We start from the raw sequence: 27,958 nt of genomic DNA, 5'->3' as shown, positions 1-27,958 counted from the left end.
AGAGATTACTCAAATAAATAAATATTTTTAAAAGAGTAAACAGGGAAAAAAAAATACACCACACTTATATAATGCGACTTACAAGAAAGCAGGAGTGTCTATATAAATATGAGAGAAGTAGACTCTAGAACAAATAATATTACTAGTAATAAAGAAGAATATTTCATGATGAGTCAATTCATCAAAATGACATAATAATCATAAATATGTGTGCATCTAGTGATAGAGTTCCAAATTAAATGAAACTGACAGAACTGAAAGAGAAATAAGTCTGTAATTAATGCTGTAAATATCAACAATCCTCTCTCAATCTTGAGACAATATTCTAGTCCATAAAATAAGGCTGAAAAATTTAGATGGAATGAAATCATAAAGTAAATTTCCTGACCACAATGAAATTAAACTAAAAATGGACAAAAAGATATCTGAAGAATCACAAAATATTTGTGCACTTAAAAAAACACACTTCTAAACAACCCATAAATCAAAAGAAAAATCGAAAAAAACATTAGAAAATATATTGCATTGAAATTCAATGAAATCACAGCATATCAAATTTGTGGAATGAAACTAAAACAATGCTTAAAGATAAATTTATGGCTTTAAATTCTTGAATTAGATCATATAAAATGTCTAAAATAAAAAATTTATGCTCTATCTTACTAAGAAAAAGAACAAGTTAAACTCAATGTTAACAGAAGGAGTAATAAAGATAGAGGCAGAAATCAATGAAATTGGGAATAAGAAACCAATAGAGAAAATCATAAAACCAAGCATTGATTCTTTGGAAAGTTCAATAAAATTTATAAGCCACCTAGCTAGCCTGATGAAAAAAAAAATAGAGGAAAAACCCAAATTATCAGTATTAAGAATGAAAGCTAGGTCAGCACCCCAGATCCTACAGATATGTCGATAAATTTGGTCAGTTGGACAAAACACATAAATTGTTTATTCCTCAAAAAACAGGTAACAAAATTACAAACATGATTGAGTAAAAAATAGAAAACTTAAATGCCCCATAACATTAAATTGAATCAATAATGTGAAACCTTCCTACAGAGAAAACCTCAAGTCCAGATGGTGTCACCAGTGAATTCTATTAACTGTTTAAGGAATAAATAATACAAATCTTACAAAAATGCTTTAAGAAAATAGAACAGGAGGAAACTCTTCCCAACCCATTTTATGAGGTCAGCATTACTCTGTAAACAAAACAGATGACAATTATAATAAAAGAAAACTAGATCAATGCCTCTCATAAATGTAGGGGCAAGAAAACTTTAAAAACTGGCAAATTGAGTGTGGCAACATAATATAGCTGACAATATGGACCTTACCCCAATTAATATAAGGTTGGATTCACAACACAAAGCATATCAATGTAATTTACCATATAAACAAAATAAAGAAGTCATGTGATCATCTCACTAGAAGAAAATGTATTTAACTAAAATTGACATTCACTGATGATAAAAACTCTCAGTAAACTAAGAATAAAGAGGAACTTCCTCACTTTGATACAAAGCATCTGTGGAAAGCCTACAACAAACATCATATTTAGTGCCAAAAGTCTGAATACAAGCCTCCTAGGAACTGGGGGAGAAAGCAAAGATATTCACTTGCAGCACTTTTATTCAATACTGAACTGGAAATATGAGCCAGAGCAATGAGAAAAAGAAAGAGAGAAAGGAAGGAGGATAGCTGGGAAAGAAGTAAAGGGAGAGAGGGAGGGAGGGATGAAAGGAAGCAAGCAGGCAAATCAGAAAGACAAATTAGGAAGAAGAAAAAAATTTGATTATATTTATCTGCAAGAGAGGATAATCATGTACCCAGAAAATCTTAAGAAACTTACAAATAAGCTACAAAAACCAAGAGAGTTTAGCAAGGTCACTGGATATAAAGTAAAAATACAAAAATCAATTACATTTTTATGTAATTATTTATTATGCAATAAACAAGTAGAATATTAAATTCTTAAATACTATTTACAATAGCATCCAAACCCATGAGGAATTCAGGAATAACTTTAACAAATATCTATAAGATATTTGTATAAGACCTATACACTGGAAACTAGAAAACACTGCTGAGAAAAATTTTAAAAGGCCTAAATAAATGGTTAGATATGCCATGTTCATGAATCAGAAGACTCAATACTGAGTCTTTTCACAAGATGTCAAATTATCTCTATTTCTCCTTTGAAGTAGCTATACTGGACTTTCCCATGATATGTACTGATAAACTTCCTTTTGTTAACTAAATTTTAAATGTTTTGTCATTTTGGGGGCACCTGGGTGGCTCAGTGGGTTAAGCCTTTGTCTTCAGCTCAGGTTATGGTCTCAGGTCCTCCTGTTCAGCAGGGAGCCTGCTTCTCCCTCTCCCCCTGCCTGCCTCTCTGTCTATTTGTGATCTCTCTCTCTCTCTGTCAAATAAATAAATAAAACCTTAAAAAAAAAAGAAATAGATAAATAAATAAATAAATGATACAACCCTTAAAAAAATAATAAATGTATTGTCATTTTCAACACAAAGGAATTCTAACTGGCACACGTTCAGAAGAGAAAAAAAATTCAGAATTCTTCTTGCCAAAGTTTATATGCAATAATGATGTTTTAGTCTCTCGGGGCTACTATAACAACCTACCACAGACTGTATAGCTTCCCACATTTATTACATTTATAGGGTTTATTACCGGTATACACTGATTAAGATAAGAACTACTACTGAAGGCATTTCCACCTTCATAGTTTCTCTCTAATTTGAATTCTCTGGTGTTTTAATGAGATACATTTTTCTACTAAATGGTGGAATTCTACTACTGGTGGAATTGGCATTCATATATCTTTCACCTGTATGAGATCTCACTTTTCTAGTAAAGGATGATTGATCAGTAAGACTTTCCCACACTCATTACATCCAAGGGTTTCTCTCCAGGATCAACGATGGATGTCCTAGTGTCAATCAGTATGACTTCTAACTAAACATGTTCCCACATTCATAGGTTTTCCTACCTGTATGAATTTTGTCATGCTTCATTTGAAATTAATTATAACTGAATGAGTTTTCATCTCCATCATGTTCATAAAGGCTCTTTCTTCTAAATTAAGTAAATCTAAGTTATCTTTTAAACTTCTTCCACCTAAGACATGTTCATGGAGTTTTTGTCTTGATGGGACAAATGATGTTTACAAATGAGATAAAATGAAATATGTTTGCAAAATCTTCATATCCATATAGCCTTTCTGCTATATGTAGGTATTTTATCATAGATGCAATTTATTTGATTCAAAAGTCCCTCTTTATATTCTTGGTGTATTTCTATTTGATTACCAGTTCCCCAGTCATCTCCTAGACAACCTGGAAGGGGGTGTTCCTTCTGCCACCATCCATAGCTATTCTCCTGGCTCCAATTTGAAGATCATATCTGATATGAAAACAGGGCATCCCACTGAGGTGAAGTTCCTACTTTTTTCTAGCATCACATCCCTGAAGACAATTCTCTAAGCAGAATCAAGCTGCTGCTACTCTTCCAGAGTTAAAAGTCCATGGCTATATCCTCAAAGGTCACAGATCCAGCACAGAGAGCTTAAGTAACTTGATGAGGTCATGCTGGATTCAAGATGGAACCCATGCAGCCTGGCTCAAGTCTTTGCACACATGTGGAATGAAAATAGCAATCAAGCCACACAACAATCTAGTTAACACTGCAGGGGTGGCCAGTGGTCCAGCTAAGACAGTGCCACCATGGGGCATAGTCCAGACCACTTGGCCACTAATGGGACCAGCAAAATTGATTTTAAAAGAAAAAAATGAAGGTCTAGCCAAATAGATACTTCAAAGGAAAGACTATCAAGCTGACACCTGAGAAAAACTATCCAGTCTATGAATCAAAATGTTTTAGGAAGGTATTATAGCATCTGCAACTTGATGTGAGAACACATGGCCTCTATAAAAACAGGAGTAGAAAGTCAAAGAAATTCATGGTGAGGTGGGAAGCTAACAGAATGAGATAAAAATGAATTTGGACAAGAGATATGATAAGTATAATTAAACTAAAAATAAAAGAGCAAAATTAGAAACCCAGATTCAAAGCAATAAATACAGCTGTTTTGGGGGAAAAGTCATGTAAGTTATACAGTAAACCAAACTGAGAAGCCAAAAATATAGAAGATAAAAATACAGAAAATAGTGGTTAGAATAGATTCACAACATAGAAAATGAAAATCTGACCTATGAATTATGGGTATTCCTGAGAAAGATACCAAAACAATTTGAAGAAAGCAATAATTTAAAATTTCATTAATGGGAAGTTTCCTTTAAAAGATTGAAAAAGGGCCTGAATTTCCAGATTGAAAGCACTCTTAATGTTATAGGCAAAAGTCAATAAAAAGATGCTCATATAAAAAATATTTAAGAAAGTGACACCTGGGTGGCATAGTCACTTGAGCCTCCAATGCCTGGCTTCAGCTCAAGTTGTGATCTCAGTGTCGTGAGATCAGGCCGAGTTGGGCTTGTTCCTCAGTGTGGAGTCTTCTTGATTCTCTCTCCCACTCCCTCTACCCATTCCACTCATTCTCTCTCTCACTCTCTCTCAAATAAAGAAATAAATCATTTAAAATGTATATATTTAAGAAAAGTTTTTTTAGTAAGTAAATCTCTAAGAACTAAGAGCAACCAAAATGATTTCTATAACAGACAAATCACACTGGTTTAAGATCTGTCTTCTATAATTCTAAATGCCAGAAAACAATGAAACAATATTTACATATTTTTTCACAGTGAAGCAGTTTCCCTCCATGTGTGAAGAAATAGAAAGATATTCTTATATATGCTGAACTAAAAAAATATATATAACTTACATTCCACTCTTGACAATATTACAGAAAGAGTTTAGGTTCCATTTCCTCACAAATGACAGACAAATTAATATAAGCTGATTGTCCTATTGAGAAAAATTAGAAAACTGGACAAGATTAAAAGCAAAACAAACCAACCAAAAACAAATCAAAACAAAACACCAGAGAACATTATGGGAGAACTATTGGGCCATGCTTCAAAAGAAAAGAAAGCATCATCAAAAGGTGAAAATGGCATCTAAGGCTATGTTTCCTCCTTTGCCTATTTCTTTATCTGCCAATTCCACATGATGAGCAGATTTCAACAAACTCTTTGAAGTAGGGGAACAAAAATTGAAATTTGGGGACAATCAAGGAATGGGAGACCTAAAAATCTCCCTAGACATTGTAGGCAGACATCCCAAAATGCCATACTATAGAGTAAAGGGAAACAGAGTTAGACCAACCCTCAAAGGGACTGAAGACCAGCTTCAAATCATCTCAAGAATGTATGATATGGGGACGCCTGGGTGGCTCAGTTCGTTGGGCAGCTGCCTTCGGCTCAGGTCATGATCCCAGCGTCCTGGGATCAAGTCCCGCATCGGGCTCCTTGCTCCGCAGTGAGCCTGCTTCTCCCTCTGACTGTCTGCCTGTGCTTGCTCTCGCTCGCTCTCTCTCTGACAAATAAATAAATAAAATCTTTAAAAAAAAAAAAGAATGTACGATACGTCTTTTTTTTTGAGCTGCATTACGGTGACCTGGATTGTCAATGTCCATAGCCTCAAAATTTCCAGAGGCAAAAGCAAACCCTATCTGGTGAAATATAACATTCTAAACCTCAAATGAGCTCTATAGTTTTTCTATCTATTGTCTTTCACAAAATTTAAAAATACATAAAATTGTAAAACAAGTAAACAAAAGAAATGATAATAAAATCAGAATTTCCAGAGATTCATAAAATTGAATTATCAGAAACAAACTTTAAAATAACTATGCTTAATATGTTCTATAAAGTAAAAGACAAGTTAGAAAATAATCATCAAGGAACTGGTATTTCTCCTTTAAATCGCCAAATGGAAATTCTAGAACATAAAAATATAATTAACAAAATTAAGAATACAACTGGGAAGCTAAAGAATTAGTGAACAGGAAGATAAGTTGGAAAAAAAAGTTCAGCATGAAGCACAGAAAGATGAAATTAGGGAAGAGAATACAAAAATTATTCATAGGAGACAAGGAAGAAAGGTCTACCATATGTGTCATTGGAATTTCAGAAAGAGGGATAAGGAAAACAAAACCAAACAAACACCATATACGTATATATAATTAAACTTTTTAAAAAATATTGGCACAAACAGTGGAAGAGAGAATTCATAAACATGAAGACAGGTTAATATAAACCCAACTAAAACACAGATAAACTTCTTTTTTTTTTTTTTTTTTTAACATGGGGAGTACCTGAGACCTCTGAAACAATAATAATTTTTTTTTTTTTAATCTCAAGAGGAGAAGAGAAAAAGAAAGGGGAAGAATAATTACCTAGAAAAAATAACACCCAACATTGTTCCAACACCGATGACGAACATGAAACCAAAAATTCAAGAAGCTTGACAAACCTCAAGCAGAATGAATATAAACATCACTACACATAAGCAGATCATAATGAAACTAAACTATGACTACTAAATACCAAAAATAAAAAGAAAATCTTTAAAAGAGTCAAAGAAAAAAACATCCTATTACATTTAGGAATAAAATCATAAGAATGATGTAAAATTTCTGTCTTATAATTTTTTCATTATCAGAAACAATGGCATGATATCCTTGAAGTATTAAAAAATTCACTGATTCACAATGAATTACAGTAGAAATCAAAACAAAAAATTACGAGAACCCAAATATTTGGAAATTAAACAACATTCTAATAAATAACACAGGTAAAAGATTATCCAGCACTAAAAATTGTTTTAATACTTTTAAATGAATGAGAGTGAAAACACAACAAATCAAAATTTGTGTGATACAGCTAATGTAGAGCTTAGAAGGGAACTGGTAACCTTAAATGGATAATTACCACCAGCGTTTTTCACAGAACTAGATCAAACAATCCTAAGATTTGTATGGAGCCAGAAAAGACCCCAAAGAGCCAAAGCAATTCTGAAAAAGAAAAGCAAAGTCATGAGTCCAGACTTCAAGCTATATTACAAAGCTGTAGTCATCAAGACAGTATAGTACTGGCACAAAAACAGAAACATAGATCAATGGAACAGAATAGAAAACTCAAAAATGGACCCACAGCTATATGGTCAACTAATCTTTGACAAAGCAGGAAAGAATATCAAATGGAAAAAAGACAGTCTCTTCAACAAACGGTGTTGGGAAAACTGGACAGCAACATGAAAAAGAATGAAACTGGATCACTTTCTTTCACCAACACCAACACCAATCATGAATATTACTCAGCCATCAAAAGGAATGAAATCTTGCCACTTGCAATGACATGGATGGAGCTAGAGTGTATTATGTTAAGTGCTATAAGTCAAAGAGGAAAACAAATACCATATGATTTTACTCATATATGGAATTTAAGAAACAAAACAGATAAACATATGGGAAGGAAAAAAAGAGAGAGGGAAGCAAACCATGAGACTCTTAATGATAGAGAACAAACTGAGGGATGATACAGGGAAATGGGTGGGGGATGGGCTAAATGGATAATGGGGATTAAGGAGGGCACTTTTTATGATGAGCCCTGGGTGTTATATGTAAGTGATGTATCACTAAATTCTACTCCTGAAACCAGTATTACACTATATGCTAACTAACTAGAATTTAAATAAAAATCTGAAGGAAAAAAAATGGGTAATTAGAAAAAGTTTTAGTGTTGAAAGTCAACAATCTAAGCCTTCAATTCAAGAACATAGGGAGAAAATGAGTGAAAATTAAACTCAAGAAAAGATAAGGAAGAAAATAGTAAAGATACGGGCAGAAAACAATGAAATACATAAATCGTTTTCTTATCTGTTGTTGATTTAGCTGATCCAAGTATTTGAAAAAGTTTAACATCTATTTGTGATAAAGCCTTGTCAATTGGAAATGAAACCAAAACTTCCTCAAACTGACAGTAAAGGATATCTGCAAAACCCTAAAGCTAAAAACCACTTAATGGTGAATATTTTCTCAAGTTAGGAACAAAACAATGGTAGCTATTCTTACACCACTTCTATTCAGCATTATTCTGAAAGTACTAGGCAATGAGACAAAAAAGTAAACAAACAATAAGTGGTATAAAAATTGGAAAGAAAGTAGCAAATTTGTCTTTATCTACAGATGACACCATTGTTCATATAGAAAATCCAAGGAATCAATCAACTATTAAAACTAACTGAATTTAGCAAAATCATGGAATAAAAATAAATTTGCAAAAACCAACTAAATATCTGTATAGTCTCAATAAACAATTGGAAATTGAATTTTTAGATAATGCCATTTACAACAACATCAAAATAATCGAATATCTAGGAACTAATTTAGCAAAAGAAATACAAAAATTCTATACAAAAAACGACAGAACACTGTTGAGAGAAATTTTGATGATGTTAGTCATTTCCAAATAGAATTATAGATTTTACATGATCCAGATCAAATCCAGCAGAATTATTTTTGTAGAAATAAAGTCTGATACTAAAGTTTATATAGAAATGCATTAAACCTAAAATAGGCAAAGAAAAATGGTCAGAACTTGCACCATCTGATTTTAAGACTATAAAGCCAAATTATTTAAGACAGTTTGTATACTGGTATTCAGATCAATGAAACAAAATACAGTCCACAAATACGCTCACATATGTATGACCAAGAGGTCAATACAAGTCAGAGGATAAACTTTTCAACAAAGGGTGCTGGAACAAACAAATAAATGAGCCATACCTATCACACACAAAAATTTAACTAAACACTTTAATGTGTGAGCTAAACTATAAAGCTTCCAAAAGAAAACAAGGAAGACTATCTTCATGATCTTAGAGAAGGCAAAAATTTCTTAGGACATAAAAGGCGCTAACCATAAATGAAAGAATAATAAACTTTAGTTTATTAAAATTAAAAACTCATGCTCATCAAAAGACTGTTAGGAAAGTAAAATAACAATCCTATATTGAAAGAAAATATTTGTAATATATAAATCTAACAAATGACTCCTACCAGACTACATAAAAAACCAACTGTAAAACAACAATCAAGAAGTTTAAAATTGAGCTACCCTATGACCCTGCAATTGCATTACTGGGTATTTACCCCAAAGATACAGATGTAGTGAAAAGAAAGGCCACATGCACCCCAATTTCATAGCAGCAATGTCCACAATATCCAACATGTGAAAGGAGTTGAGATATCCTTCAATAGCTAAAAGGATAAAGAAGATGTGGTTCATATATGCAATGGAATATTACTCAGCTGTCAGAAAGAATGAATACCTACAATTTGTATCAACATGGATGGAACTGGAGGGCATTATGCTAAGTGAAATAAGTCAATCAGAAAAAGACAAGTGTCATCTGGTTTCACTCACATGTGGAAAATAAGAAATAGCACAGAGGACCATAGGGGAAGGAAGGGAAAACTGAATGGGAAGAAATCAGAGAGGGAGACAAACCATGAGAGACTCTTACTCTGAGAGGTAAACTGCAGAAGGGCTGCAGAAAGGATGAAGGAGGGGAGATAAGGTGATTGGAAAATAGGCATGAAGCGGGGTATGATCTGATGAGAACTGTGTTATACGCAATTAATGAATCACTGAACACTACAGCAAAATCTAATGATGTACATATGTTGGCTAACTGAATTTAAATTTTAAAAAAGCAAATAATCCAATTAATGCCTATAGGAAAGATCTATCAGGTACTTCATAAAATATTTGAATGACCAACAAGTATTTGAAAAAATACTCAACATCAGTCATCCAGGAAATGCAGATTAAAACCACAATGAGATACACACCCACCAGAATAGCTAAAATTCAAAACACTGACAGTTGCAAGTGTTAGCAACGTTGTATAGCAACTGAAACTCTCATACATTATTGGATGAAATGTTAAATGGCATAAACACTTTACAGAGCTATTTAGAATTTTCTTACAAGCTCTGTGACCCAGCAATTACACTTCTAGTTATATACCCAAAGGAAATGAATGCATATGCCCACACAAGGTTTGTATAAAATGTTCTTGGCAGCTTCATGTAAATTGGCCATAAACTGGAAACAAACCCAGGTGTACATCAATATCAGAGTTGAAAAAAAACTACAGTATATTCATGGAGTAGAATACTTACTTAGCAATTAAAAGAACTAATAATATCTTCAACTTAGATTAATCTGAGTAACATTATGTGAGTGAAGAAGTCAAACACAAAACCTTTGATCAGACACAAACATACTTTGATCTCTACTTATATCAATCTCTGAATTATACAAATATAGGAAATATATATAAACAGGAGTAGTGACTACATCAGGGTAGAAAAGGGGGTACTGATTGGAAAGAGTCATGCCATTACTTTCTGGGGGTGATGGAAACATGCTACTATCTTTATCTGGGTAATGATTAAATGAGCATTATATGTTTGTCAAAAATGATCCAGCCATATCTTGATCCTGGTGGATCTTGACATACATAAAATATGCCTTAATAAAGTACTATTATCACTAATAAAATAGAGATAATGCCTGACAATTTCCCAAAACTGACAAGAGACATCAAACCATGAAATCCTATGAACGTCCCCTGCACCAGGAAAAGACAAACATAAATAATATCACAACCAGATATACCATTGTAGAACTGCTGAAAAATCAAAAAATAAAGAAAACCTACTCTCCACAATGGGTACATCACCCAGATAGAATCAATAAAGAAATAGCAGATTTGAAAACTACAGACCAAATGAATATGCCAAACATATACGGAACATTCTATCCAACAACAGTATAATATACGTTCTTCTCAAGCACACATGGAATATTTTCTGAAACAGACCATATATGTAGGGCACACACATATATATATATAGGCCACAAAACAAGTCTTAGCAAATTCAAGGAAACTGAAATCATACCACATATCTCCTCTAACCACAATGGCATGAAACTAGAATAAAAAGAATAAACATCAATAAAAGGAAGAATAATGGAAAATTCATGAACACATAGAAATTAAATAACACTCTCTTGAACAACCAATGGATCACAGAAGAAATTGAAGAGGAAATAAAAAAGTTTCCTGAGACAAACAAAAATGGAAACATACCTGTGGGATGTGGTAAAAGTAGTCCCGAGAGGGAAGTTCATACCAATAAATGACTACATTAAGATGCAAGAAAAATCCCAAATAAACAACCTAACTCCACACCATAAGGAACTAAAAAGAACAAACTGAGTCCAAAGTCTGCAGAAGAAAGAAAATAATTAAGATTAGAGCAGAATAGGTGAAATAAAGAACAGAAAAACGAAAAAAAAAAAAAAAAAAAAAAAAGATTACCCAAACTAAGAATTGGTTCTTTGAAAAGAAAAAATTGGCAAATCCTTAGCTAGACTAACCAAAGAAAAAGAGAAGACCCAAATCAACAAAAGTATAAGTGAAAAAGGGGATATTACAACTAATAGCACAGAAATACAAAAGATCCTAAGAGGCTATTGTGAACAACCATATGCCAACTAACTGGACAACATAGAAAAAATGGAATAATTTTTAGAAACATACAACTTACCAAGATTGAATCAGAAAGAAATAGAAAATCTGTATAGACTGATTACTAGTAAGGAGATTGAACAGTAATCAAAAACCTCCCAAGCAGCAAAAGTGCAGAACCAAATTACTTCACAGATGACTTTTACCAAACATTTACAGAAGACAACACCAATCCTCAAACACTTCCAAAAAACCAAAGAGGTTGGAACACACCCAAACTCATTTTATTAGGCCATCATTATCGTAATACCAAAACCAAAAAAATAGACTATTAGAAAAGAAAACGATAGGCCAATATCCCTAATTAATATAGGGTAAAAACTCTCAGTAAAATACTAGCAAACCAAATTCAGCAGCACACAGAAGTATTATTCACCATGATCAAATTAGATTTGTCCCTGGGATACAAGGATCACTCAACATATGCAAATCGTTTAATGTAATACATCACATTAATAGAATGAAATAAAAGAATCGTATGATCATTTTGATAGACACAGAAAAAGTTCTTGACAAAATTCAACATCTATTCATGAAAAAAAACTCAAACTAGGCACACAAGGAACATATCTCAACATACTAAAGGTTATATATGACAAGCCTACAGTTAATAACATACTCAACATTCAAGAGTTGAAAACCTTTCCATTGAGTTCAGGAACAAGACAGGAGTGCCCATTCTCAGCACTCCTATTCAACACAGTACTGGAAGTTCTAGCTAGAGCAGTCAGGTAAGAAAAAGAAATAAAAGGTATCAGAATTGGAAAAGAAGAAGTAAAATTATCTCTATTTGCATATAACATGATTTTAGATAGAAAATCCTAAAGATGTAACCAAAAATCTTTTAGGTCTTATCAGTGAATTCAATAAGGTTGCTAGACACAAAATTAACATAAAAATCAGTAGCATTTCTATAAATTAACAATGAATTTTCTGAAAAAGAAATTTAAAAATTGATCCCATCTACAATAACATCAAAACAATAAAATACTTAGAAATAAATTTAACCAGAGAGTGAAAAATCTCTATTCTGAAAACTGTAAGACATTAATGAAAGAAATCAAAGACACAAATAAATAGAAAGGTATTGCATGTCCATAGAGCAGAAGAATTAATATTATTAAAATGTCAATACTACCAAAAACCACTTATAGATTCAATGCAATCTATCAAGATTCCAATGGCATTTTCTACAGAAATAGAAAAAACACACACCTAAAATCTATATGGAACCATAAAAAACCCCAGATATCCAAAGAAATCCTAGGATGGGAGAACAAAACAGAAGGCATCACACATAGACTGCAAACTATACTATAAAGCTATAGTAAACAAAATAGTATGGTACTGCACAGAAACAGAAAAATAGACCAATGAAACAGAATCAAAACCATATGGCTTAAACAGTGATAGATGTCAATTATTTCTCAATAAAACTGGAAAAAGATACTTTTAAAAATTTCAACCAAACAAAAAAAATAAAGAAAATTTTTCAAAATAAAGGCAGTTTACCTTCAAAAGAGCAACAATGACAGCTAACTTCTCAACAGAAACAATGAAAATGAAAAGATCATGAAATACCTTCAAAGTGTGAAAAGAAAATCACTGCCATAGAATTCTATATACTGAGAAAATAGCTTTAAAAAATCAAGTCAAATATGGTGACTAATATAACACAATAAAAAAATTAAATTAAATTAAAAATAAAGTCAAAATAAAAGGTATTTTCAAACTATCATTGAGAAAATTTATCCCCAGTAGAAGGGCACTAAAGGAAATATAGAAAGGCTATTATTAAGGAAAAAATAAATAAATCCCAGATGGGAGCTTAGAAATATAAAAAGGAAAAAAAAGCCATAAAAAAGAAAATTGAATGAATAATGATTTCAAAGAATAATAATTACATGTTTTAAATTATAAAAAATAGAGCACAAAGCATAACATGGAAGTTTGGAGGGGGCAAAAAAAGAAGTTATATCTTCTGTTATTTTACAGGAAAGGGTAATAGTACTATTTTATATTAGACACTGCTAAGTCAAAAACACATAGTATAATCTCTAGGATAATGATTAAAAGAATACAGAAGACTGAGTAACTCAATTAAGACAGAATACTAAATATGCCCAATCAGTGCAAGAGAGGCAAAAAGGAGAGATAATAGGGAACACAAAAGAGGCAGGAGAAATAAAAAGCAAATAGAAAAATGGGGGATTTGAAATCAAATATGCCAATAATTTGGTAAGTAGGTAGATGTGTACTAAGTGCTCCAAATAAAAGGCAAAAACTATGAAAATTGACATTAAAATATAGAACTGCATGCTGCTTACAAAACACACATGAAATATAAGAAAATAAAATAGGTGAAAATAAAAGGATGGAAAGTTACACTATTCAAACTCTCATGAAAGCTGGTATAGCTATATTAGTCTAAGACAAAGTAGAGTTTAACACAAATAAACATTAATAGAGAGAAAATCATGCATTTCATAATGGTAAAAGTTTCAATTCACCAGAAAGATGTTGCATTCTAAATTTTTATGCAGCCTTCAAATTCATACAGCAAAAACACAGAACTACAAGGAGAAATACACAAATTCACAATCACAGCAGAAGATTTTTAAATTCTATTCTCGGTAACCAATAGAAGAAAAAGACAAAAATACAGTAAAGATATAGAAGATCTAAACTACATGATTAGGAGATTTTATTTGACATATCGAGAACACAGTATCCAACAACTGCCAAATACAAGGGGTTTTTTTAAGCACACAGAACATTATAAAATGACCATAGCCTCAACCCTAACGAAGTGTAAAAACCATAAAAGGGATGAAATAATTCAAAGTATGTTGTTTGGCCACAGAGGCATCAAGCTAATCAATATAAAACTTCACGAGGAAAGTCCACCTATGTTTAGAAATCAATCATTATCCTTCTAAATGGGTCAAAGAAGAAACCATGAAGGAACTTAAAACTCAGCATAGCACAAGTTGTAACCACTGCAATAAGTTGACAGACATAAAAGACTACAGGACTGAAGAGAAGACATTGAACTGCTATTATTCAGCAATAATATAACTGCACACATGAAATTTTTTAAAAACTTTAAATAAACTATTAGAATTAAAAAGTGATTTAGCAAGGTTGTTGGATATAAGATAAATACACAAGAATTAATTGCATATCTACATACAAGCAATGAAGAGTTAGAAAATGCAATTCTTTTAAGATATATCTTTGACAATAACATCAAAAAATGAATACCTAGGAACACACTACATGAGATAAGCAAACCACCTACACAGAAAACTATGATGCAGCACTGAAGGAAACTAAAAAAAGCCTAAAACACAAGATATACTTCTAGAACATGGATTGGAAGACTCAAAATTATAATAATGTCAGTTCCCCAAACTGATCTATAGATTCAAGGCAATCTCAGCCAAAATCTTAATAGTTTAGGGGTGTGTTTGTGTGTGTGTTTAACTTAACAGACTCTTTAACTTAGCATATAGCTAGGAATAATCTTGAAAAAGGAATAAAATAAGGAGGAGAAGGAGAAAGACTAGAAAGAAGAGAAAGTAGGGGGAGACAATGAAGAGAACAGCAACTACAAGGTAGAAAGACTTGTACTGAAGGATATAAACGTTTTATTATTAAACTACATTAATTTAGACAGTGTGGTTTTGGGAAAAGGAAAAATATGCCAATTAAATAAATAATGACTCCAGAAAGAGAACCATCCTTAAATAGACACTTGATTTATAACAATAATGGTACTACAGAGCAGTAAGAAAAGGGCAATCTTTTCAATAAATGATGTTGTCTATTGCTTATCCATAGAGAAAAAAAAATTAACTCTTACCTCACAACAGACAGAAAAATTAATTTCAGATACATCTAAATGTACAAGATAAAAAAACAAATATTCTAGAAGATAACAATGAATAACATCATAACTAGTATGGGGAAAGATTTTCTTAGGATATAAGGAAAAAGATTGCTAATCTGATTATATTAAAATAAGAACTTCAGCTAATCAAAAGTCATCATTTACAGAGTAAAAAAAGATAAGATACTTTGCAACAGACTTTACTGACTATATACAGAGGATACCCAAATAGCCAATAAATTTATGAAAAATTGTCCAACTTCATTATTAATCAGGGAAATGCAAATTATAACCACAGTAAGATACTTCTATGGCCCTTGAAAGTGGCGAAAATTTTGAAAACAAAATAAAGTATTGCCCTAAATGTGGAATATAGATAAAATGAACTCTCGCATACTGGTAATGGGAGTATAAATTAGTACAACCCTTTTTGGAAAATTGTTTGCAAATAAAATTAGATATACACAGGGGAGGGGAAGATGAAAAAAATTAGATATATGCATACCCTCTGATCCAGCAATCCTACCCCAGATGTATATCTAACAGAAATGTGTGCATGCATGCACCAAAAGATATATAGAAGGACATTCATAGCAACTACTTTTAATAGTCAAAAAGCAGGAACAGCCCAAATAGCCATTAGTAGCAAACCAATACATACACTGCAGTACATTCATTTTGTAGAATATACATACAGCAATAAAAATAAATGAAACACAATTATGCTCAACCCACAGACAAATCACACCCAAGCACACACACACACATGCACATATACACACAAATAAATAATGTATGATTCCATTTATATACAACTCACAATAGGCAACACTAATCTTTGATGCTGGAAGTCAATTTAGTGACTATCTTTGGGATAGAAAGAGTGGGTAATCATGGTGGCAAACATGGTGGGGGATGTTCCCCGTACACTTGCAATTTGTATGTTTTTCCACTTGTGTATAATGTAACAAATATAAAGGGTTTAAAACATTTCTTAAAACTTGTGGAGATAAAATAACAAGATAAACAAGAACTCAATAATAGAGAAGTTACAACATAAAAGGTTGACTTTCCTGTACTTGTATACAACTCAAGAATCCAATGGTACTAATATAAAGTTAGATATCTGGTAGCCTAGACCAAAGTCTACCCTTGTAGTGCTTATCTTTAGTTATTCTTTGCCATGTTTGCAATGAACTCTGTCTTGGAAACGCCTATCTTGTGCCACATCTTTTGTTCCCTAGTTCAGATAGAAACTACACAACTGGTGCTGATCTAAATTATTTACAAGCTGAGACACAGTCACCAAAAAAAGGCTAAATAATTTCTTTCTCCCCAACAGAGAAACAGCTTCATAAAATGACAGAATGGCTATTTCCACTGCCAAGAAACTTCCCTGTAATTTTTGCATCTTTAAGACTTGTAATTAGGGACGCCTGGGTGGCTCAGTTGGTTAAGCAGCTGCCTTCGGCTCAGGTCATGATCCCAGCGTCCTGGGATCGAGTCCCACATCGGGCTCCTTGCTCAGCAGGGAGCCTGCTTCTCCCTCTGCCTCTGCCTGCCATTCTGTCTGCCTGTGCTTGCTCTCTCCCCCTCTCTCTCTCTGATAAATAAATAAAATTTAAAAAAAAAAAAAAAGACTTGTAATTAATGACCAAAACAATTGAAGCAGTTTTTGTTCTTGACAAATAGCAATAAGCCCCAAAGGGGCAAACGCTGTAGATTACCAAATCTTCACTGTTTGATATTCTTCATATGAGCTGTAATTATTCCTATGTTACTATGCTTAAAAAGCAATAGATAATTTATGTACACATACATGTACAGTTAAACTAATGGTTAATTTCCTAATAATTACTAAATCTACATGGCTATAAGTGGGTTCAGAGTATTATTCTTTAAACTTTTCTGTGTTTTCAAAGTGTCCCAATAAAAGCGTGGGAGGGAAACCTTGTATGATTATATATCATAGGAATTCAATTTGTTTTAAAATATGCACCCCCCTCAAAAAAAAACTAGACAGAACCAAAATGTTAACACTGGTCATTTCTAGGTAGTAGCATTTTTTTCCTTCTTAAATATTTCTATAATTTTTATAAAAGCAAAGTCTTTTTGAAAAATTAATTTCACTTTTTAAAAAAGAAATAAATCACTCAGAAAGCATACAAAAGTTATTGGTCCCTAAGATAGTATTTTATCTTTGAGTTTCCAAGCCCATAAAATTCTGTATCCCTATAATTTTTATTATTAAGAATAATGAATATTTAGAGTTGGAGTGCCATCTAAATACTGTTCAGTGCATCTTTCATCGTGGCAGACATTGTAGATAATTTCTAATGCTCCAGCTAAAGTTTAACTGAAGAACTGAAATGAGAGAAGTAATGTCATACTGTCAGAATTAAAAAATGTGGGTTTTCAGTGAAGATACTCTAAGTTCAAACTCAAGCTGTGCTCCTTTATTATCTGTGTGAATGTCGCCAGACTCTGTGTCCCAATCATCACCTGTAACACTGAAATAACAAAACCTACCTCTCAGGGTTTTTTAAGGATTGAGAGAATGTCTACAAACCCCAATAGGATGCTTGTCCATAATTGCGTTCAGTTGGGAGAAGGCTAAAATATTAGGTGAGATGGAAGCAACTAAAACAATATCTGACAAACAGCCAGCGCTAGATAAATAGTAATGTATGGACTAGTACGATTGATTTTTTTTTCTTTTCCCCCAGGATCTCTTTTGTTTCCTGTATAGAATGCTATGGTCCACCGGAATAGGGGTTCCAAGGGAGTTGCTTCCCCAGGACCTTGCACAGTGCCTGGCAGGTAGCAGGCACATAATGCCACACAGTTGAAAGACTAGAAGGGGGAAGTGGGTAGACATATGATCACAGGAATGGACAGAAGGATGGATGCCGGGAGACACAGACATCTTGTCCAGGTAGGCCAAGAGAAGATGAAAGAATCGCTCTGTTTTTAGTAGGCACAGACTGAACTATTCTGGGGAGACAGGTTCAGCTGGCTCTTCCTGGGGGATGAAGACACAGAAAGAAATGGAAGCCACTATCAGTTTGTAAGGTTTCTGGGATATTCGAACAGAGAAATCTCATCATGTTGGCTTCTCCCTGTAAAACCTGTCCGTGGTTTCCCTTTGCTGTTAGGATAAAATCCCAATCCCTTCGCAGGCCCTGCCAGGCTTTCTACTTCTCTCTAGCTGCTCTCCTCCTGTCACTCCATTGTCTGATACACATAACCTTTTCCAGTTCCTAAATACGATCATGATATATCATGCCTCCAAGTCTGAACCCATGCTATTCCTTCTGCCTTAAATCTACATTTTATCCACTCATGATTCACTCTCCCTTTGACATCCAGGGCGTGCATTATCTTTCAGGTATTGGCTTACCTGTCACTCACTCAAGAATCTTCCTTGACAACTTAACTCTCCCCAAACCTGCCCACACCATCAGGGTGAGTTTCAGAGGCCCCTGCTGCATAGTTCCACAGCTCTCTATATTTGCACTACCTTAATACTTACTACACTGTAAAGCGGTTTCCTGCTCTTTTCAGAAACTGGAATGTATGTGCCAAGACATTAGTGATTTTAGTCTGCTTTTTTCATTCCTTGACTACTCAGTGTTTAGAACAACACATGGCTAATAGTAGACACCCTACAAATACTTGTTGAATTTCCATCTCCAAACTACATTAAGCTCCATGGGGTCTGGTTCTGAATCGGTTCTTACATCATCAGGAAATAGTGCCTGGCACATAATAGTAATTCTTCAAATATTTATCAAGTAAATAAATTTCATTTGATACCAGTTCCCCATTCATACATCACATAAAGGCTTACTTCATTTATCTACCAAGAAGCAGCTGAATATTTCAATCATTTCATCTATTTTATTAATGCTTCCAGCTTTTTTCCTGTTTTTACAGATTATCGACTTAGCAACACCTAAGCCTTCTCTACTATTCTTGATTTAAAATGCCAATGATACCAATCTCCATGTTTTTAAAAGGTACTTACTATTTACCTTCATTGTTTTAATTAATATTATTGCTACCACTAAAGCCAGTATTATTTGTTCTGAATTTAGAATAAGTCCACCAAAGATCATTAAAGCTCAAAAAGCAGGTGTTAATATCTCTAACATTTGGTTTTAATTAGGAACTTAAATCAGACACCCAAATTAAATTAAATCCCCTTTGAACCACCTCAAATCACCTTTAGAAAGATATACCAAGAAAGAAGGAAAGTCTCAGAGCATCAGTATACAATCTCACAATAACTCAAATAAAAGCTAACTTTGCAAAACACCCCCTCGCTTATTTTCATAAAAATATGCAGACAGCTAGGTTGGGAGGAGGTTAGGCAGGGGCAGTTTCGTTGGCCACAGGTTCCTTCTTTGATTTTACGACACGTCAACATAAACAACACATAGGACCTGATGCTTGTTTGTTTTTTGGTAAGTATAAGCCTTTCCATTCAAATTCAGTGTCTATTTCTTGGTTATTAGTTATACAAATATTCACTGATTGTTGACTCTTCCTGTCCAATGTGACTTGCAGGGTCACTTAGTTTTTATTTAGCATATGAACTGGTAATGTCGAAAGCGCAAGTCTTCTTGTCTGAGCAGAATTAGCCATTTGGGGTTTTGCCCAGTGGTGAGCACATCTGCAGCAACCGTCATCACTCACACCTCTGATAACAGTTAGCAATAGTGAGGAACCCAGGCCAAGTGTACGGCAAGTGAGACCGAGACTTGACCAGTTTGCCCGGGTGTCATAAAGGCTCTTGGAATCAATTTTCTTTCATGTATTTTATACCACTCAGTTTCAGAAAGGGTTAGTGACAATATCTAAAGGCACATAAATATAATCCAGCCAGATTTTTAAAAAATAATAATAAGTCAGTGAGGCAAATGTGGCATAAGAGAAATAAAAAATAAAAATGGGGCATGACAGGGTTCTTGCCTCCTTACCTGTATACTGCAAGCCCCTGTATTCACTTATTGCCCCAGGAGGCTTTAAATTGGGCCAGTAATGGAACAGCATTTGCACAGCAGGAGGCTTCACCTGTGAAGGCCCATAGGCAATCACATACAAAAGATCCTAAAGGAAACAAGAAGAGTACTTTGACTTAGCATCATCAAATAAAGATGAGACTAGCTCATTCAATATTACCAAAGCAGTGCAAAATCCAATAGAAGAGTTGGGTGGTTCCTCCCCCACCCCCTCACCTTCTCCCTCCACTCACTCCCTCCCTCCTTCCTCCCCCTACCCCCTCTACTGTGATCTCACCATGGAGGTATGCTTCTCAGATGAGATCATATTAAAACATTATTTTTTACTATTTATTTATGGGTCCTGTAAATAATCCCCTCCCCTCCCCTCTAGCTAAAGATCAAAACTACACTGTCTTTTAATAAATTCTTCTCTACTCAGGATAATGTTAAAGGAAGACCTTACAATAGCATGAACCAGTTTGTCAAACTCTGTGTTTTTCAAATATTTTCTTAAAATCCATTTCTTAACAATCCACATTTCCTATTTGAAAGAATACAGGTTTTTTAGCAACATGTCAAATGAAATAAAATTGCCAAGTAATATAACATTTGTTGAATTCTGATCATAAAAGCTAACCAATTACTTTTTCTGTCAGGCCACTGTGTTCTTCAAGTATCATTTCTGCCTTAAATAATAAACTAACCAGGAAGGAAATAATTCCAGGTTCTGCCACACCGAAATAATAAGACGCCAATAAATCCAACCTGTTTTAATAGGCAAAATATTTGTACTCCATTATACAAATTGAGTTTGTGGCTATGAGTTCAATTTGGCCCAAAACTTACTTTCCAGACTTCTTGCTTATATTTCATGAGGCATTCCAATAATTGACAATGATACACTGTAAGGAAGAAAATATAATTTGAACACAAATTGTAAACATCAGATAAAATATCCTTTTAGATATAATAAAATATATTAGTATGACTTTTCATCTAATCATTAAATTAGAAGTTATTTACTTCCAAAAGAATGAAACTGGACTGCTATCTTACCCATACATAAGAGTAAACTCAAATCCATTAAATACCTACATGTGAGACCTAAAACCATAAAACTTCTAAAAGAAAGCATAAGTAGTATTATCTTTGACATGGGCCTGTGCCACATATTTATAGAAAGGTCTCCTTAGGGGGAGAAAACAAAAGCAAAAAATAAAAAACTATTGGGGCCACACCAAAATAAAAAGCTTTTGCACAGCAAAGGAAACCATCAATAGAACAAAAAGGCAACCTACCAAATAAGAGAAGATATTTGCAAGTAATATCTCTGATAAGGAGCTAATATTCAGAACATATAAAGAATTTACACAATTCAATGCCAAAAAATACAAATAATCTGATTAAAATATGGGCAGAGGACTGAAGAGACATCCAAATGGCCAACAGACATAGGAAAAGATGCTTAACATCACTCATCACCGGGGAAATGCAAATCAAAACCACAATGAGATATAACCTCACACCTGTCAGAATGGCTAATGTCAAAAAGGCAGGAAATGGCAAGTGTTGTTAAGAATGTAGAGTAAGAGGCATCTGGGTGGCTCAGTCAGTTCAGTGTCTGCCTTTGGCTCAGGTCCTGATCCCAGGATTCTGGGATCAAGTCCCACATCAGGCTCCTTGCTTAGCAGGGGGCCTGCTTCTCCCTCTGCCTGCTGCTGCCCCTGCTTGTGCTCACTCTCTCCCTCTCTCTCTCTCTCTGTCTCTCTAACAAATAAATAAATAAAGTCTTAAAAAAAAAAAAAGAATGTAGAGAAAAAGGAATATTTCTGTACTGTTGGTAGGAATGTAAATTGATGCCATCCCTATAGAAAACAATATGGAGTTTCCTCCAAAAATTAAAAATAGAAAAATACCATATAATCTAGAAATTCCATTATTGGGCATTTACCCAAAGAAAACAAAAACACTAATTCAAAAAGACATGTGCAGCCCTGTGTCTATTGCAATGGTATTTACAACAGCCAAAGTACGGAAGCAATCTAAGTGTTCATCAATAGCTGAATGAATAAAGAAAATGTGGTATATAACATATATAGTGGAACATTAGTCATAAAAAAAGAATGCAGTCTTGCCATTTATGACAACATGGATAGACCCAGAGGCTATTACACTAAGTGAAATACATCAGACAGGAAAGACAAATGCCATATGATTTAACTTATATGTGGAATCTAAAAAATCAAAGCCAACAAACAGAAACAGACTCATAAATACAGAGGACAAACTGGTGGGTGCCAGAGGGGAGGAGGGTGAAGGATGGGCAAAACAGGTGAAGTAGATTAAGAGTCAGAAACTTCCAGTTATAAAATAGATAAGTCATGGAGATGAAAAGTATAAGATAGGGAATATAGTCAATAATATGGTAATAATATTGTATGGTGACCACACTTATCACAGTGAGTACTGAGTAATATACAGAATTGTCAAATCACTATGTCATATACCTGAAACTAATATAACTGTACGTCAGCTATACTTCAACAATAAAATTTTTTAAATAACAAAAAATTTTAATAAAATAAAAAATTACTCATTTAGGTATTCATACATTTCAAAAATCATGTGAGCCCTTGACTTTATCAAGCTTTTTACTAAGATCCTTAATCTTATTAACAAAAGAAATGTTAAGGACAAGTCCTAGTAATAGTAATTATATAATACAAATTTACATCAATGTACTCAAGAACTACACAAGAACAAAAATTGCCTTAGAGGAACACTTACTGGGTGTTCATTATGTGTAAGGTACTGTGCTAAGAGCCTTATACATATTATCTCATAACCACCATGTTGCAGTGAGGAAATTTACTTAGCTTAGATTCCTATCTTGCCCAAGTTTGGAGATAGATAGCAAATGACAAACTGATGGATTAGCAAGAGAGTCTTTCATCCTCAGGCACCAAAGTCCACCTTGTTGAGGAATTCTTAGGAGCTATGAAACAGCAAGCTTCTTTGGTTTGCCCATGTTTACTTGGGAAAAGAAAAATACCTCCACCTAGTCAGAGACCTATTTCACATCCTCCCGAATCTGTCATCCAACCCTGTCATAGCCCGAAGTTGGTTTTACCTTGGTCACTGATGACCTCTATGTCATTCAATTCAATGGACGTACTTTCGTCTGCCTGTTACTTGACCTTCAGCAGCATTCAGTGCTGCTGACCCTTGTCTTCTTTTCAAAACACTCTCTTCCCTGGACTTCATGACTAGTCCTCTCCTATTACCTGTGGCAGACACTGTTGTTGTTATTCAACTACTATCAACAACTCTTTCTTCCTTGTCCATCCCCCAACGCACAAACTACAAAGCAAGATACTTCCCCAGAGCCTCTTAGAGCTAGGGACGGCCATGTGACTCAGTTCTGATAGTAAGACCTAAGAGAGAATCTACTAGGAAGGGGAGCTTCTGAAATATTTTTTCTCTGTGAAAAAAGAGGCACAACAGGAGGCCTTTCTCTAATTATCCTAATTAATCCTGCTACCTGTTTGTGGATGTGATTGTGTGAGAATAAAACAACCCTCACTGGGGCAGCCATCTTGCAAACCTGAGGGAAAGTCCAAGAAAAGCCCAATGGCACCACCTCAGGCCCCTGATACTGTGGCACTGTCTATAAGACTTCCTACTAAGTAAATAAAAAAAACAACAAATGTTCTTGTAGTCAAAACTTCTGTTAGTCTCCCAAACACATCCTAACAGATACAATCTCTCTGCCTACTTAACAAGCTCATCATCTCCCACTGGACCATTATCCATTGCAGTTTCTGAAAGCCTGATCATAAGCCCACTCCACTTTTCATTCTGTGCTCTCTCCTAAGCAATCCCACATTCATATACAACTTCAGGTACCATCTATATGCAATTTAATAAAGGCCACTGGACACTTATGTGTAGGTTCAAAGTTCATTACTGTAAGCCCAGAGCTCTATACAGAGTTCTGGGCTCATAATACAACTTCCTAATTATCTTTGCCTCTTTTTTTTTTTTTTTTTTTTTTAAGGAAGCTGATTTATTTGCATTTTTGTGTTTCGGACATATAAAATTGAGATGATGTGTGAGATTTTTTTCCCAGTTTGAGATAAAATTGACATAGAACACTGTATTAGTCTAAGGTATGCCATCTCCTCTTAAACAGCTCAGGGATACCTAACATGATGTCCAAAACAGATTCGAAAGGATCCCTCAGAAGCCTGGTTTTCTTTGTCCAGTGTCTCCTTTCTCAATGAATAGAACCACCATGTATTTAGTTTTGCAAGCCAAAAATTCTGATATGTCACCAAATCCCATCAATTTTACTTTCTAGATACTTTTTCAGTCTCAATTGCCCCTGCCTTCTTTACATGCCCAGATAAATGGCATGGCTCCTTCTGGATCAATCTATATCTACTCTTCGTAATCCGTTCTCAACTACAGTCAGGTTCATACACACAAAACCACCCTAAGTCCTCCAGTGCTTTCCCACTGGACGTGGATAAACACAGGACTCCCAAACAGAGCCCATATACCCGACATGTTCTGGCCTATAGATGCCCCCAGTCTCACCTCCCATGAGACAGTCCTCACTCTGAGTTCCAGCGATGCCAATCTCTCAGTCCCACCTGCTTGCCAGGCTTCCCACTGACACATGAGACTCTTCTACCTGAATCCCGCACCCCCTGTAGGCCTTGTAATGGTACTCATCCTACAGTCCTCAGAGAAAAGGCTACTTCCCCAGAGAAGACCTCTCTGACCTCTTCCATAAAAGGATATCTCCTTTTTTAGGGGCTCATTGAGCTAAGTACATCTTTCCAAAAACTTTGTCACAGCTGAAACTTTACATTTGGTTTTCTCTCTCTCTCTCTCTCTCTCTTTTTTTTTTTTTTTTTTTTTTTTTTAGAAAGGGAGAAAGACATGAGGGGAAGGGGCAGAGTGAAAGAATCTTAAACACGCACCATGCCCAGTGAGGAGCTATATGCAGGGCTTGATCTCACGACCCTGAGATCATGGCCTGAGCTGAAATCAAGAGCCAATCACTTAACTACGGTCTGAGCCCTCCAGGCACCCCTTCACACTTGCTTTTGTAATTACTGAATTCATGTCTTCTCCCACCACTACTATGTAAGTTTCATGAGGCAGGGGCAGAGGTCAGTTCTGTTTTGCTAACCATGATGTCTCCAGTGTCTGGCACAGACTACCTATTCAGTGACTATTTATTGAATATATAAATAGTCCTCTAGATTTGGAATTTTGTTCTTCAGCCATCAGTGTGTTCTCAAGGACAGATGTTCCTTTCTCTATATGTCTGTCCCATGAACCCAGTTCAGAACCGTCCCCTGACTGCCTCATGAACAGACCTAGAAAGTCCCTTTGTGTAAATTTCTTCAATCAAAACTCTATCCAAATTTTAAGACCCATACTTTGCTCAAGTGGCACGAAGATTTCCCTGATCATTTCAATCCATAGAGTTCTCTCCCTCTGATGAATTAATACTACCCACAGTATTTATTTTGTACTTTTCAAATACACCTTATATTATAAATTAATGATTTCTGTGAATATGCCTAATATTTCCAATGAGTCATATATATGCTCCATAGCATAGCAAGCCCCATATCTTATACTTCTGGGTGGTTTTCACAATGTCTAGCTCAGAACCATGAACTTACTCAGTTAGTTGAACAAGGTCTATGCTCTACCTTTGATACGCCATAGGCTACAAGGACCTAGCTGTCACTTGATACTTCCCCCAGAAAAATTAAACAAAATGAAGCCCTACCTCTGGGTCTCTGTGAGCCCTCTGGTGGGTATCACCTCAGTCTTAACCCTTTCCCCACAACATAAAACCAGCTATAGGTCCTGACTGTCATTTTTAGCATGGAATAGCAGGCACAGACATTCCCCATGAGCAGATTCGGAAATAACAGAAGTAATGCAATCAGATCATAGTGGTTTCCCAGCGGAACATCCAACTCCAAGAAGAAAATGGCAGATTGTCGTGGTTTGCTCTCTGCCCTTGACTGAGCATTTACAATGTGCCCATTCCTGTGTTAGGCAAGCACTTCACATACAAAGGCTTATGATATTTTAAGGCACTTAAGAAATGAGGAAACTTGACCTTAGGGAAATTAAAAAAAACTTGTGCAATGTTAACACTAACTGGCAATTTACTGGGGAGCTCAGAGATGAACCCACAGACCTCTAAACTCAAAGCACACGATTTTATGCCCTCTGCTTTACTGCTTCCCAACTGAGAAACTAGGACCAAAGCCTCAGGAGGAGACTTCAACGTACAAGACTCCAAATGAAGGGTGTTTTCAGAATATAGTATATAATAAATACAAATGACATTTTGAGGGTCCTCTAAGCAAGAGTGAGATAGGAGTAGAACTTCCAAAAAATTATATATTTGAATTGCTCATACAATGACTCAATTACTCAAGGTGTTTCATATTTAAAGAGTAACACTCCAAATAAAGAAGCATTAAGATTTAAACATGAAACATTTTTTTCTGGGCACCTGAGAGGCTCAGACTCTTGATTTCGGCTCCAGTCATGATCTCAGGGTTGTGGGATCAACCCCTGCCAGGAGCTCTGCGCTCAGCACAGAGTCGGCTTGAGATTCTCTCTCCCTCTCCCTCTGACCCTGCTACCCCCTTACTCTCGCTCTCTGTCAAATAGTCTTCTTTTTAAAAATAAAACATTTTTTCCTCATCCTGCATCAAAAATTTATTATTTACAATGAAATTAAGTAGAAGGTTGAAAACAGTGCCACCAAATTGGTTCACTTTCCAAATCAACAATAAATGAAAATTAAAACTGAGTTCACATCTTAGTATGTGATACCAATAGTCAACCCCTGTTTAGGTCAGTTTCCCCAATTTCATATGTAGTTACACCAATGAACAGAAACAAAACCTATCCAACATTACTACGTATTGAAAATACAAGTCAAAACAACAAGATATTATTTTTTGTCTGTCTAACAGAATACAAATTATACTTTATTCAATGACAGGTTACAATGTACTCTCACACATAGTTAGTGACACTACTAAATTTTTTTCGAGTCCCTTAATTCACTAATCCCTCTTTTATGAATTTATTCTAAGGAAATAGTCAGAAACATAGTAAAAAAAATTATGTTCAAGGATACCTGTGTGGCATTAGAGTAGCAAATTCACAAAATATTAATAGTAGTTATCTCTAATCACTTAAATCGTAATGATTTTTACAGTCCTAATTTAATTTATTCCTATACAATTGTATTCAATTTCCAGTCAATGTCCTAAAATTGTGTCCCCAAACACTCTAAAAATAATCAATCGTCAGCAAGATTACTGTTAATAACAAAGACAAGGGGAAGTTATTTCAACTCAGAAGTCTGTCTTGTAACACATCTCCAGTTTTCCATCCACCCAGAGGTGATCTTCACCTGAGACTTTC

At 34.6% G+C, this 27,958-nt stretch overlaps 1 protein-coding gene across 9 annotated transcripts in view; it reads right to left on the bottom strand.

Moving 5' to 3' along the window:
- Positions 1 to 27,958, bottom strand: part of UNC79 (unc-79 homolog, NALCN channel complex subunit) — a 240,367-nt gene that overhangs the window by 156,248 nt on the left and 56,161 nt on the right. For all 9 annotated transcript variants that reach the window (XM_059182968.1, XM_059182961.1, XM_059182963.1 and 6 more), the window contains exons 6-7: positions 21,326 to 21,381; positions 20,456 to 20,585 (exon numbers count right to left, since the gene is read on the bottom strand). In XM_059182968.1, the coding sequence (XP_059038951.1) occupies positions 20,456 to 20,585; positions 21,326 to 21,381 (186 nt within the window). The remainder of the gene's footprint in view (positions 1 to 20,455; positions 20,586 to 21,325; positions 21,382 to 27,958) is intronic.

The sequence above is a fragment of the Mustela lutreola genome, chromosome 7 (genome assembly GCF_030435805.1).
Source record: "Mustela lutreola isolate mMusLut2 chromosome 7, mMusLut2.pri, whole genome shotgun sequence".
NCBI lineage: Eukaryota > Metazoa > Chordata > Mammalia > Carnivora > Mustelidae > Mustela > Mustela lutreola.
This window is presented reverse-complemented; position numbering and strand designations above follow the sequence as displayed.